Genomic DNA, 12,747 nt, shown 5'->3' on the forward strand with positions numbered 1-12,747 from the left:
TGGAAACTCCAATAAGCCAAGATGTGGAGGGGGGGGAGAAAAAAAAAAGAGCTAAACTCTCCTCCATGCTCCATTTTGGTCCAGCTGCTACCTCCAGGAGTGTCTGGCTGTGTCGGACATCTTGACTAATCTGCTGCGCAACATCTCCCATCATTTAACTCGACGGTCATTTAACGGTCATTTAACGCAACCTTCCGCGTAATTATGTGTCCGTTATTGTATTTACTCCACAAACTCACAGGCCAAACACATACGCTGCACACCACCCGGATTTCTCATTTTCCTGTTTTAAACATGGTATAATTTCATACATGGTGTCCGCATGGCCTGCTAGACCGGGAAAAGCAAAACCAGCAGCCAAACAACCCAATCCAACCTTCACGGCTCAGAACCCTTAAGCGCTTATCGCCCCTCGGCTTTCCCTTGTACCGGTACACACTCACACATGCAGGCGTGGGCTTTCTCTGAGCAGCGCGGTAAATGGGACATTAGAAAACGGCACACGTATGTCGCTCTGGCAGTTCGTGATGCAGAGAGCTACCCACAGTACCGGGGGTAGGGGGAGGTTGCTCTGAATGAAACGCTCTGAATACAAAACTGCGTGAATGAAATATTTAACGTCGGCAGCGGCGTGAGATGAAGGCTGCAGAGGGGTGAAGGGCAGACTTAGGAGGCTCTCACAGCCGCGGGCGATACGTAACCGTCGCTACATTTTCACATTACGTCGAGATGAAATTTATTACGGTAATTAGCCAGCTGCTGCAAGGAAACCGCTTCACGTTCACGGAAGAAATGCGGCGGCGAGGGTGGGGGTGTTCGACGCCAACGTCAACGGACGTGCCGTTAATTTATCGACTACCTGCAAGACGGTATTGTTTTCAGATCAGGTATGCAGGTAATATTTCATTAAAACCCTCGTTACAGAATGGGCTGGTTAATTACAGACTGCGAGAGAATCCTTCGGCGAGCTCTGAGTCTAATCGGAACGGGCTCCCACAACCCCATTTTCTAGCAATTAGACACAGGGAGCCATCGATGGCTAAGTAATTAGACGGGAGACAAACGGCCTCACCCTGAGTCGAGTGACAGGCTGGGCCTCAAACACCCTGGGGGACTAGAACCATCATCAGGGCACACTAAGTACACTCAGTCCGGGGAATGCTTTAAAAGCACTTAAGTACTTTAAGAGAACCTGCAATACTAAATTCTGAGGAAGCTTTTAATGTGATTTAATGGAGCTGGGCCCACAGCCAGAAGGTTGTGGGGTCAAGTCTCAGAGAGGTCTCCGCAGGAAGTTCCATAATGCAACCTTCCTCCGGAGGGCTGTCTACCTGGCGGATGGTGATGGGCTCAGTGAGTGGTACTGTTACCTTTTTGGCTCCGGTCAGGCCCGCCTTCTGCAGCTTCCGGTGACAGTACTTAGCATAGCTGCTTATGGCCACTCCTACAACAGGAGGAAAGAGAGAGGGAGGGAGGGAGGGTCAGCGCGGGACCGTCTGGGCCCGGCAGGCCTGCTGAGAGTACACAGAACCACAGGCACATTAGTCAGCCTGTCACGGGGAGAGCCAGATAGCCCCATGAGACCAGTGGAGTTGAACATCGAAAGCGCACCACCTCCCTGAGGAGGAATATGGATTAGTGCGATCACATGAGCACAAGGGCTTAAAGACACTCTAATGATCTGCTAGATGCATCTCCAGGACAGCGACGCCGTCAACCTTCATCCTGGAAGAAAAACAACTGGATCGGTGTCTGACACATGGAGGGGGCATGGTCACAGCCTGTCTCAGACGGGGGGTGTGGTCTCAGCCTGTCTCTGGTGGGGGTATGGTTACAGCCTGTCTCAGAGTGAGGGTGTGGTCACAGACTGTCTCTGGTGGGGGGTGTGGTTACAGCCTGTCTCTGGTGGGGGGTGTGGTCACCACCTGTCTCAGAGTGAGGGTGTGGTCACAGCCTGTCTCTGGTGGGGGGTGTGGTTACAGCCTGTCTCTGGTGGGGGGGTGTGGTCACAGCCTGTCTCTGGTGGGGGGTGTGGTCACAGACTGTCTCTGGTGGGGGGTGTGGTCACAGCCTGTCTCAGAGTGAGGGTGTGGTCACAGCCTGTCTCTGGCGGGGGGGTGTGGTCACCACCTGTCTCAGAATGAGGGTGTGGTCACCGCCTGTCTCTGGCGGGGGGGTGTGGTCACCGCCTGTCTCAGAATCAGGGTGTGGTCACAGCCTGTCTCACGAGGGGGTGTGGTCACAGCCTGTCTCACGAGGGGGCGTGGTCACCGCCTGTCTCACGAGGGGGCGTGGTCACCACTTGTCATGAGAGGGGGCGTGGTCACCACTTGTCATGAGAGGGGGCGTGGTATCCTTCCAAAACTCCATGTCCAGCGGTTTTGCCCCCATTTCGCCAGCATCCTTTTATTTAATATTACCAGTAAACATAGCGATGCTTGCCATGGGTTTTGCACATTTTAATTATATTTATTTTTTGATATTTTTTTTAATGGTACACATACGCCAAAGAATTTTACGGTTAAAATTTTTTAAAATAAATATACATCCGGTCATATTCATACTTAAACTAAAGGAGAATCATTATCCTTCACTCCACACAGAGCAAACTGGTATAATTAAGCAGTAGTTCCTCCTGCTGACCATGGGTGGCGCTGTGGCTCAAAATCCTTAAAGCTCTCACAGCCAGATCTGTACTGCAGTTCTGCATCAGCGAAGAAACGCTCTTGCACGTATGAATAACCAGCACACATATCAGACATAGTTGTGTTTATGGGGACGTTTCTGGTGAATCTACTCCCTGAGAATCTACTGAGACGGACACCAAGGTTTGAGTGATGTGCCATAAATCGTTTAGGGAATCCAGTCACGCTGCCCACACGGAGAGTGAAGAAACACAAGCGGACAATTTCGGGAGAATCACCACACACAACTGTCTGAACAGCCCAGTGCTACAGTGTTTGATTTGCAGCGTAAATATTTGTTAAGAGACAAATCTGGTTTTCTCTCCCCTCGTGGGAAATTTACACGTATTTACACTCAAAACGGGGTGGGCAAAGCAACACGAAAGGGATGAAAGACTTCCCATAATCCTTTGTGGGGTGCTCCACAGAGAACTGACCAGCTAAGGCGGACAAATCAGTTTGGGGGGGGGGGGGGGTAACAGATAAGCATCATGGACATAGAGTGATTGCAAAGCAAGATATAACCTAGAAAATGCAATTAGAAGGTGTGCTTTGCATCAACGGGGTTCCTGTCTGGAGCGGAGTGCAGTTGGGAATAAACAGTGAGGCAGAGCACCTCACCCTGGTGGCCCTAGGAATTACACATCAGTAGATGAAATGCACAGTACGCTACATGTTTCATTTATAACTGTCTGTCGCAGAAAGGTGACTGGATTACAGAACGCAATGGCTGCTTGTGCGTCCTGCTCATGTGAACTAGCACGGACCTGACATCAGGCACATCGTCATTCATCATGTCCATCATAAATGTTCCCACCCCCAATGAACCTGCAGCCCCTCCCATTTCGTCATGTGCCGATCCCTATCCACAAAGCCCCGTCCATCACCTGCATCCCCACACCCTAATGAACCTGCAGCAATATGCCAACCCCTCTATGTCCAGAGCCCCTCCCTCCACCACCCTGACACACCCACCCTTGGTGTCGTTGAGCGGGTCCATGTGCCGGTAGATGTATCCTTCTAGGTAGGAGTGGAACTTGGGTGTTGGGGGGAAGAAGGCCAGGCAGATGGCCATGAGCTCCCAGCCACGCTCCAGACTGTCGTAGCGGAAGTTCTCCGTGGTCTGTCGGCACAGCTGGATGTAGAGCTCATCACGGAGGCCCTGGCAGCTCCAGCCACGCACCACGATCTCCAGCCCCACAGTCAGCGGTTCCAGCTTGGTGCGCCGGTCACCCATGTACATCTGGATGAGCTTGAAGATCTCCACGGCCTCCTTCTTCACGGAGCGGTCCGACGTGACAATCATGGGCTTCTTGATGGGCTCGCTGCTCCATGCCAGCATGTTGGCGATGGAGACCTTACGCCGGAACAGTCCCTGCGGGTAAAGGTGACCATCCCATGACACATGGAGAACCAGGGCAAAGTTGTGCCTAAGGGCCAGGTCAGGCCAGACTCTCTGGAGATGTGGGACATGTGGTTGTTCAGGATGACCTAAATCCCAGCCCAGGATCTTCTTAATATTCTCTAAATATTCAGCATGGACATACTGAGGAGCCCCGTGTGTGTTGGCGTATGTGGGATCATGTTACGGAGGCGTGATTTCAGCTTGTGACTGAGCCTGGTGTGAGCGTAGCTCTTGGAGTGCATCTTCTACACGCCATTCTTAGAAGAAGGCTCACACCAGGTGGATGCCGAGAACCCTCCAGTCTCCCAGCTCTCTGGTGTGCCCGCGTGAGTGTGTGTGTGCGCATACGTGTACATGTGCGTACCTGCGTGTGCTTATTGAAGTGCTTGGACGCCCAGTTCTCGATGTCGGTCTCGGAGGACGGCTTGCGCAGGCTGAATTCCGGGAAGACCCCGCAGCTGGCACTGGGATTCAGGTTGCGGGCGTTTCGGCTGGCTTCGAACTGGGCACACGCCCCGAGGTCCTCCGACTGGTGGGTGTGGCGTTGGGTGAGACAGTGAGAGCAGGGGATTCTTTAGCTAATGAAGTAATGCCTTATGAACCAACAAAACCATATTACGCTGTACACAAATAAATCCGCAGGGAGCACAGAGTGAGCAAATGCTGAGGGGAAAGATGAAAGGAGATGAAGGACAACAAAAGAAGGAAGAGAGAAGATACAGAAACACAGGATAGGAAAACAGAAGTAAAGGGAGGAGACGTGAGGTGTGTGTGGGTCTGTTCCTTCTCGTATATGTTCCCCCCCACTGTGAGATATGTGTGAGTGCGTCCCTCCCCCGTGAGGTTTCTGTGTGTGGGTATGTCCCATCTCCTGTGAGATATGTGTGAGTGCTTCCCTCCCCCGTGAGGTTTCTGTATGTGGGTATGTCCCATCTCCTGTGAGATATGTGTGGGTGTGTCCCTCCCCCTGTGAGGTTTGTGTGTGGGTATATCCCATCTCCTGTGAGATATGTGTGGGTGTGTCCCTCCCCCGTGAGGTTTCTGTATGTGGGTATGTCCCATCTCCTGTGAGATATGTGTGAGTGCTTCCCTCTCCCGTGAGGTTTCTGTGTGTGGGTATGTCCCATCTCCTGTGAGATATCTGTGAGTGCGCCCCTCCCCCGTGAGGTTTCTGTATGTGGGTATGTCCCATCTCCTGTGAGATATGTGTGAGTGCGCCCCTCCCCCGTGAGGTTTCTGTATGTGGGTATGTCCCATCTCCTGTGAGATATGTGTGAGTGCGCCCCTCCCCCGTGAGGTTTCTGTATGTGGGTATGTCCCATCTCCTGTGAGATATGTGAGTGCGTCCCTCCCCCTGTGAGGTTTCTGTGTGTGGGTATGTCCCATCTCCTGTGAGATATGTGTGGGTGTGTCACTCCCCCGTGAGGTTTCTGTATGTGGGCGTGTCCCATCTCCTGTAAGATGTGTGAGTGCGTCCCTCCCCCTGTGAGGTTTCTGTATGTGGGTATGTCCCATCTCCTGTGAGATATGTGTGGGTGTGTCCCTACCCCGTGAGGTTTCTGTATGTGGGCGTGTCCCATCTCCTGTAAGATGTGTGAGTGCGTCCCTCCCCCTGTGAGGTTTCTGTATGTGGGTATGTCCCATCTCCTGTGAGATATGTGTGAGTGCGTCCCTCCCCCTGTGAGTTTTCTGTATGTGGGTATGTCCCATCTCCTGTGAGATATGTGTGGGTGTGTCCCTATGTCTGCGAGATGTATGTGGGCGTGTCCCTCCCCCTGTGAGTTGTGTGTCCCTTCCCCCTGCAAGTCCCTCCCCACCTGTGAGGGGTGCAGGAAGGGCTCGGGGGAGGCCAGGTTCGTCTGCACAGACAGGCTCTTCTCCAGCAGCGCCTGGGGAAAGCCCAGCCTCTCGAAGGCGCTGCGTTTCCAGGGATGCCCGTCGTGTTGTGCCAGCGCCTCGTCCTCGCTGAAGGCCCGCACCACGGGCCCAGGCAGGGGTGTCGGTGCCGCCCCATCGCTCTCGTAGCCGTCTTTGGCACTTTGCGGCGTGGTGCTTAGGGGTGTGCCTGGGGTCCGGCCGGCATCCCAGCTGCCGCGCTGCCGCATCTGCTGCACCTGCTGCGCCTCCCAGGCCAGGCGCGCCTGTGCCAGCATCGCCTCTGTGTCACCACCACCGCTGGGCGCTGCCTCCTGCGACGGGTTGCGTGTCTTGCGCTTGCGGTTTCCGCCGCCATTGCCGCCCGCGCCATTGCCAGGTGATGCCGGGCTGTCAGGAGAGCCGGCGGGGTCCTCGTAGACGAAGCGCTGCCCGGCTTTTTCGGCTACGGCCCGTGGGTCACGCACCAAAGACTGGGCATGTTGCAGGGTGCAGGATCCCCCATAGGGGGCGCCAACAGACCCACCAGGCTGGTACCTGAGCAGCCTGTCTGCCGTGCGGAACCGCGGGCTGGATCCTGACTGCTCCACATAGACAAGCTGCTTGACGTACTCCCTGCCGGCCGGGCTGTACTCTAGGTTCTGGGGTTTGTCTGGACCGTGCTGCCGGGTCAGAACCAGCTGCTGATAGGGCGAAGGGCTCTGCTTGGGTGAGTGGAACAGGGAGGAGGGCTTTCCCCGGCCAGGAGAGGACACGGGATGCTCGCCGGTCTGTTGGCACGCTGCGTCCGACGGCGGCTCCTCGTAGATGGGGGGGTGGTACTCAGATGGCGGTTCCTCGTAAAGCGGGGGTTCATAGCCATAACGGGGGGAGGGCGGCTGCGAATCAGCGGACGGCCGGCGATAGGTCCCGCCATCGCTACCCATCAGCGGCGAGCCGGCCAGCTCCGGGCGTTTCAGAAAGGGGGAGTGAATGGCGGGTGAGTTGTCGGGGTCAGGGGCCATGTTCCCCGAGGCATGGCGGGCACGGGAGGGTGGCCCTGAACCCTCGCAGAGGGTAACGCCGTTGCCTTGGTGTGTCAGAAAGCTGGGCTCGTGGTCCTTCACCTTGATAAGCATACGGTCCTTCGTCCCAGTGTTCCAGCAGTAAGGCGACGTCCTGTAGGAGGCGCAAGTGTGTCATATCAGGCACAAACAGCTCCAATACCAGCAATGACCAGATATGAAGACAACAGTGAAACTGAAAGGAATTCTGGGAACTTGGAGGACTGTGATTCACAAAGAAGGGAGGTGGAGCAGGATTTGAGCCCGCAGTCCTAAAGAAGTGAGTTTAGAGTCGCAACAAGAATCGGTTTCATGAGAATCAGAAAGGGTTCCACCGTGAGCCCGTCTACGATGTACCTACACATTCAACAGCCAATCGGGTACGAGGGGGTGGGGCATAAGTGTTATGTCAATCACTAGAACATCCAGGCGATCCTCAGAGAGTGAATAAAGTCCATCATTAATGCGGGCCTGTCCTCACGTTAGCCTCCGCATGCAGGATGCGAGTGAGCGACCCATCCCTCGCCATCTGGGCCGCTGCCTGCGGCCGGGGCTTCAAAGCGTCTGCCGATGTGTGCTCTTTCATGGAGGCCAGCTGCAAAGCTCCAGTGGCCCCTCAGCTGAGGATGTCATTACGGGTGATAACGAGACGAGAGCACCGCCCGCAGCTTCGGAAAAGCCACACGGACCCTCTTGAGCGAGCCCCGCAACACTTGTGCATAAACGGCTTTCATGGTTGCGTCATCGGCCAGCTAGCCCGAGCTACTTAATTTCGAGTTTACGTTACGCAACTGTGTTCGGGAAGCATTCATGCCTGAAGATGTTATACCACCAGAGAAATCGAACAGCCTGTCCCTAACGTCTCAGCCCGGCCACTGAGCCCTGCCCCCTTGCTGTGATGTATTTCAAATATCGATATAACGGCTAAGATCCAAACTATCTTGCCACCGAACACAAATTCATTATCTGTAAAGAATAACCGCCGTATAATAGGTTTATAGATGACTTCCATGGCAACGGCCCGAACCACGTGCTTAACGGCTAGCCTGAAATCTGAGCATGAAGGATCAGGGCTTAATTAGATTATATAAAGTAGTCAATAAATGTCACAGCCCTGCATACTGAAATGCAGAATTTAGAGCCGGGGGGTGGCAAAGAGGCATATGTATAGGGATGATTCTACCTGTATAGGTCATAATTCATACAGAGGGGCCTATCTTATCATTAGCCAATGATATGTTTTTAAATGGTGAATGACAGAGTAGGGGACACTGGCAGCCAATCACCTTTGAGCTGAGGTCGCTGCCCCTGTGGCACTGCCCCTATATATACCCCTGTACATATAGATGACTGGCTATAGTTGCCAAGGCGACTGAATATGAGGCTGGGGGGGGGTGCTTTTGTCTTGTTTGGGAGTGCCTGATCGTTGTCCGGCCCGTTCAGCAGTGGGCGCCCCCATGCCGAGTATACCCACCCCCAGGGGGACAGTGTTCCTGGAAGCGAGGCATGCTGGGAAATTAAATCAGGATGTCTACACCCCCCCCCCCCAGTAAAGGGCCTTTACTACAAGTTCCTCTGTTTCCCTGAGTCCCCTGGAAATAAATCTGTGTGTGTGTGTGTGCGTGCGTGTGATGCGTGCCACACTGCTACATTAAATCAAACTTCCTTTAGAGAAATTTCCGGGCCTGTCCGCTGAGTGTTCACCTAACCATTTCTCCACATCACCCTCCACATTCCCGAAAATTTAGGCCGGTCCTACAGTAATTAGCTACCATTCTCATTCCGGCATCGTTTACCCCTTACACAAACCTGGCACGGGTTTAAAATAGCACATTTTATGCTGTACAGCCTCTCATTAAGAGGAGGGGGAGACGTGATGATTTACCACACGGCACTCAGCTGCAAAGGTGAGGTGGGAGCGGTTCTGTTCAGGCTTGGGGAGGGGCCTGGATTTCATCTCGAACCCTGCATCAGCAGCTAAGATCTACAGACTTAATTGGAGACTGACTTTACAACAACAACAACAAATTTATTTTTGTATAGCGCATTATCACAACATTACATCGTCTCAAAGCGCTTTACACCATCCGCACCCAAAGCCCCCAGCGAGTAAGCCAAAGGTGACAGTGGCAAGGAAAAACTCCCAAGAAGGAAGAAACCTTGGGAGGGACCAGACTCAAAGGGGGAGCCCATCCTCCAGGGGCCAGCAGGGAGAGTAAAATAAGAGTCAAGTCACATTGTACCAATCATAAGATGTGGGAAATAACTGGAAAGCAAGGAAGATGACAAGCCAATGCCGAGTCTTCTTCCAATCGCCAGGCAACTAGAGGTAACTGGATACTTCCTTATCCAATTAATCAATTAAAGTCCAATTGCCACATCTCATGAAAATCAGAGATGCCATCATTCCGAGGAGGAAGTTGACCATCCGACCCCCTTCGACAAACACACCCCCTCACCTCTCTCGCTCCTCCTTCCCCCCAGCATTGACGTTGACGTTGGCATTGGGTGCCTCCTGGTCCAGCGAGGAGGAGGTGCTGCCGTGGCGACTAAGCGGCGGCGGAGGTGAGTCGGAGCTCTGCTTGAGCGTCTGCAGCTTAGCCAGGGGGATGATGTCGCAGTCGTGGGGCCGGTGCCACACGGTGCGCTGGGACGCTGCGCTGTAGTAGTAGAACCTCGACGTGTTTGGGTCGAACAGCTCCCACCACTGGTCCTCGCCCGAGCGTTTGATGCGCACGCCCTGCGGCGGGTCCCACACGCACTCGCCCGTCAGCAGGTTGGCGTACATGCGCTCCCGCGTGCGCGGCTCGATGATCTCCACCCACTCCAGCCTGCAGGGGGCGACAGTGATACGCCACCAACTTGTTATATGTGCTTGTGATCTCTTTAAACAGTTAAATTCATTCAGCTTAAAAAAGAAACTTAAACATACTAAATAAATAAATGCATTTAAGCTGGCATAAGCATCATTATAACCTTTTAAAAATCATTAGATCCTGGTCACATGCCCCCCCCCCCATTCCTGCTGAGGGAATACAGACAGGACTGGATAAAAGAGGCAGATCCTGCTATCTGGATCAGCTTCAAACACGCCTGTCAGCTTCTTGTACAGGCTCCGTCGAACAGCTCCGGAAGAATCCGCCGAGGGCTTTGCAGGGTAACCCTCCTGACTGCAAATGACACCGCAGCTGGGTCCTCTCTACATCCCTGGTCTTTTCATCTTTTAATGTCAAATTCTATGCAATTTTAAGGCCTCGGCGCGTTCAGCTGGGCGGCGAGCACACTTGGGGCCACGTTACTGCCGACAGCGTTGATGTACGTCTGTCAAAATGACGTTGCCGCGCTGTTCGCGGTTGAAGCGAGAGCCGCACGCTGGCAGGTGTGTGGCACTGACATACGTCACTGATCTCCGTCACCACGTACCTTCTGGATCACGACGCACCTGGCCATTCGCAGTCTAAGGCACTGCCGTCCCGCCCCCTGGGATTTCGGTTGCCGCGGTTTTGCCGCGCTCGGCTGGGACTGCAGTAAAATCTCCCAGAATCAATTTTTAATCCGTTAACGAGATGTCCGCCTAACGAAGCAACGGGACGTAAGTGTGACGTGATCGACCCTCTGTCCAACCCCCCAAGCTCCAAAACCAATTCATAAATCATCCACCTCCCCCAACTGGAAAACAAAAAAAAAAGTTTTTATTGGTTTAGCTCTGGTCCCAGAGGATAGAGAGCACTGGGGGCCCATGTGACAGCGGAGACACTTATCAAAATGACGGCCGTCACACAGGGAGGGGGGCCACGTGGTGGATGCTCTCGTTTCTGTGTTTGTTTAAGCGGAGCTAATTCACAGGCCTATCACGGAGGGAGCTGGGGGGTGGGACAGATGAGAGCTGGGATGGAGGGAGGAGGGGATGACTGGAAGGGATCGACGAGTAGAGCAGCGGAGGTGGCCATTTTGGCGGTAAAATGTCAGCTCGGAGGGATCTACAGACCTGCATGGTCGCAGCAAATAATGGCAAGGCTCACCGACCGCTCCGGACTGCACTCATCATGTGTCCGAAGCACTGCAGAACCAGCAGGGCGTCAGGCTGCAGACTGGACTGATTTTTTCAGCTGCTCCTTCATCATTATGTACCATAACTGGGCTGTAACCCCCCACCCCCGAAAAAGTTCTCCATGCCACTGTAATAAATACAGCGGATCATGCAGCACAAGCAGCCTTTATCGACTCATCTCTGTGGCTTAATTCACCAGAGGCTGTGAGGATCCACAGACGACCAGCCCATAGACGCACGGCCCTACAGACGCCTGGCTCACAGACGCACGGCCCTACAGACGCACGGCCGCACAGACGCCTGGCTCACAGATGCACAGCCCTACAGATGCACGGCCCACAGACGCCTGGCCCGCAGACGCCCGGCCCATAAACGCCCGACCCGCAGACGCCCGGCCCATAAATGTCTGGCCCACAGATGCTGGCTTATGGACACCCGGCTCACAGGTACCAGGCCAGTGGACGCCTGGTCCATAAACGCCCGGCCCGCAGACGCTCAGCCCATAAACGCCCGGTCCACAGACGCCCGGCCCATAAACGCCCGACCCGCAGACGCCTGGCCCATAAATGTCTGGCCCACAGACGCTGGCTTATGGACACCTGGCTCACAGGTACCAGGCCAGTGGACGCCTGGCCCATAAACGCCCGGCCCACAGACGCCCAGCCCATAAACGCCCGGCCCGCAGATGCCCAGCCCATAAACGCCCGGCCCACAGACATCTGGCCCATAAACGCACCTGGCCCACAGACGCTGCCTTATGGACACCTGGCTCACAGGCACCAGGCCAGCGGACGCCTGGCCCGGAAACGCCCGGCCCACAGACGCCCAGCCCATAAATGCCCGGCCCACAGACGCTGGCTTGTGGACACCCAGCCCACAGGCACCAGGCCAGCAGACGCCTGGCCCGGAGATTCCCTAAGCGAGACTCGCCTGCACGCCCTGATGTCTTTAAGTGTGACCCGCCCATGTTTCCCCTTCTTCTCCTTCCTCTTAAACCCCAAATGGAATGAACAGAAAGTGCCTGAGGAGTGCCGGGGTCACCTCTCAGTGCTAACAGGCCCCCTGAGAGATCACCCCCATGGGCTCGAGAGCCGTCCGTCATTTCTGTGCAGGCCAGACTGACCAAGGAGTTTTTGAACAAATCCTCATGAAAGCCCGTAGACACGAAACATAACTTGATTGAGGTCCATTATGTGTTGACTAGGTTGGTTATATGGGTGTGGGGCTAATTTTGTGGGTGGGACTGACTATGTAAGCATGGTTGGTTATACTCGAGCACCTGTGTGGTGGGTTTGTGGGTGGGGCTCCCAGACAAACCTGCTCCCTACGCAAGGCACAATATCCTCACAATGTGCTCAGTGGTAAAGTACAACTAGGCATTCCAATCGCACCAGCATGATGGATGGACTCATTGATGGAGCAATGAGAGAGGCAGCCCCCAGGCTGTCTACTGATTAAGAGCATCACAGGGACACAACCCAGCTATGTTTGGATTCACCGCTGCTGAGTTCAGTCGATCGCCCATCAATTACCGGAGGAGTTCGCTGAGGCTAAGGGCAGGGGGTAGACACAGCTTCCGACTCAGGGCTGGCACAGCCTACAGGTTACAGAAACAGCTCACAGATTGATCTATGCAGGGCCTGCAGTACAAAACAGCTGAAGGTATCGTTTCCAGAGGTGAAACATTTG

General features: G+C 54.3%; 1 protein-coding gene across 1 annotated transcript in view; it reads right to left on the bottom strand.

Moving 5' to 3' along the window:
• The window catches only part of LOC125740641 (rho GTPase-activating protein 39-like), a 41,659-nt gene that overhangs the window by 6,739 nt on the left and 22,173 nt on the right, over positions 1-12,747 (bottom strand). The window contains exons 2-6 of the mRNA XM_049012081.1: positions 9,467-9,838; positions 5,907-7,122; positions 4,454-4,618; positions 3,660-4,059; positions 1,371-1,444 (exon numbers count right to left, since the gene is read on the bottom strand). Of these exons, the coding sequence (XP_048868038.1) occupies positions 1,371-1,444; positions 3,660-4,059; positions 4,454-4,618; positions 5,907-7,122; positions 9,467-9,838 (2,227 nt within the window). The remainder of the gene's footprint in view (positions 1-1,370; positions 1,445-3,659; positions 4,060-4,453; positions 4,619-5,906; positions 7,123-9,466; positions 9,839-12,747) is intronic.

The sequence above is a fragment of the Brienomyrus brachyistius genome, chromosome 4 (genome assembly GCF_023856365.1).
Source record: "Brienomyrus brachyistius isolate T26 chromosome 4, BBRACH_0.4, whole genome shotgun sequence".
NCBI classification, from domain to species: domain Eukaryota; kingdom Metazoa; phylum Chordata; class Actinopteri; order Osteoglossiformes; family Mormyridae; genus Brienomyrus; species Brienomyrus brachyistius.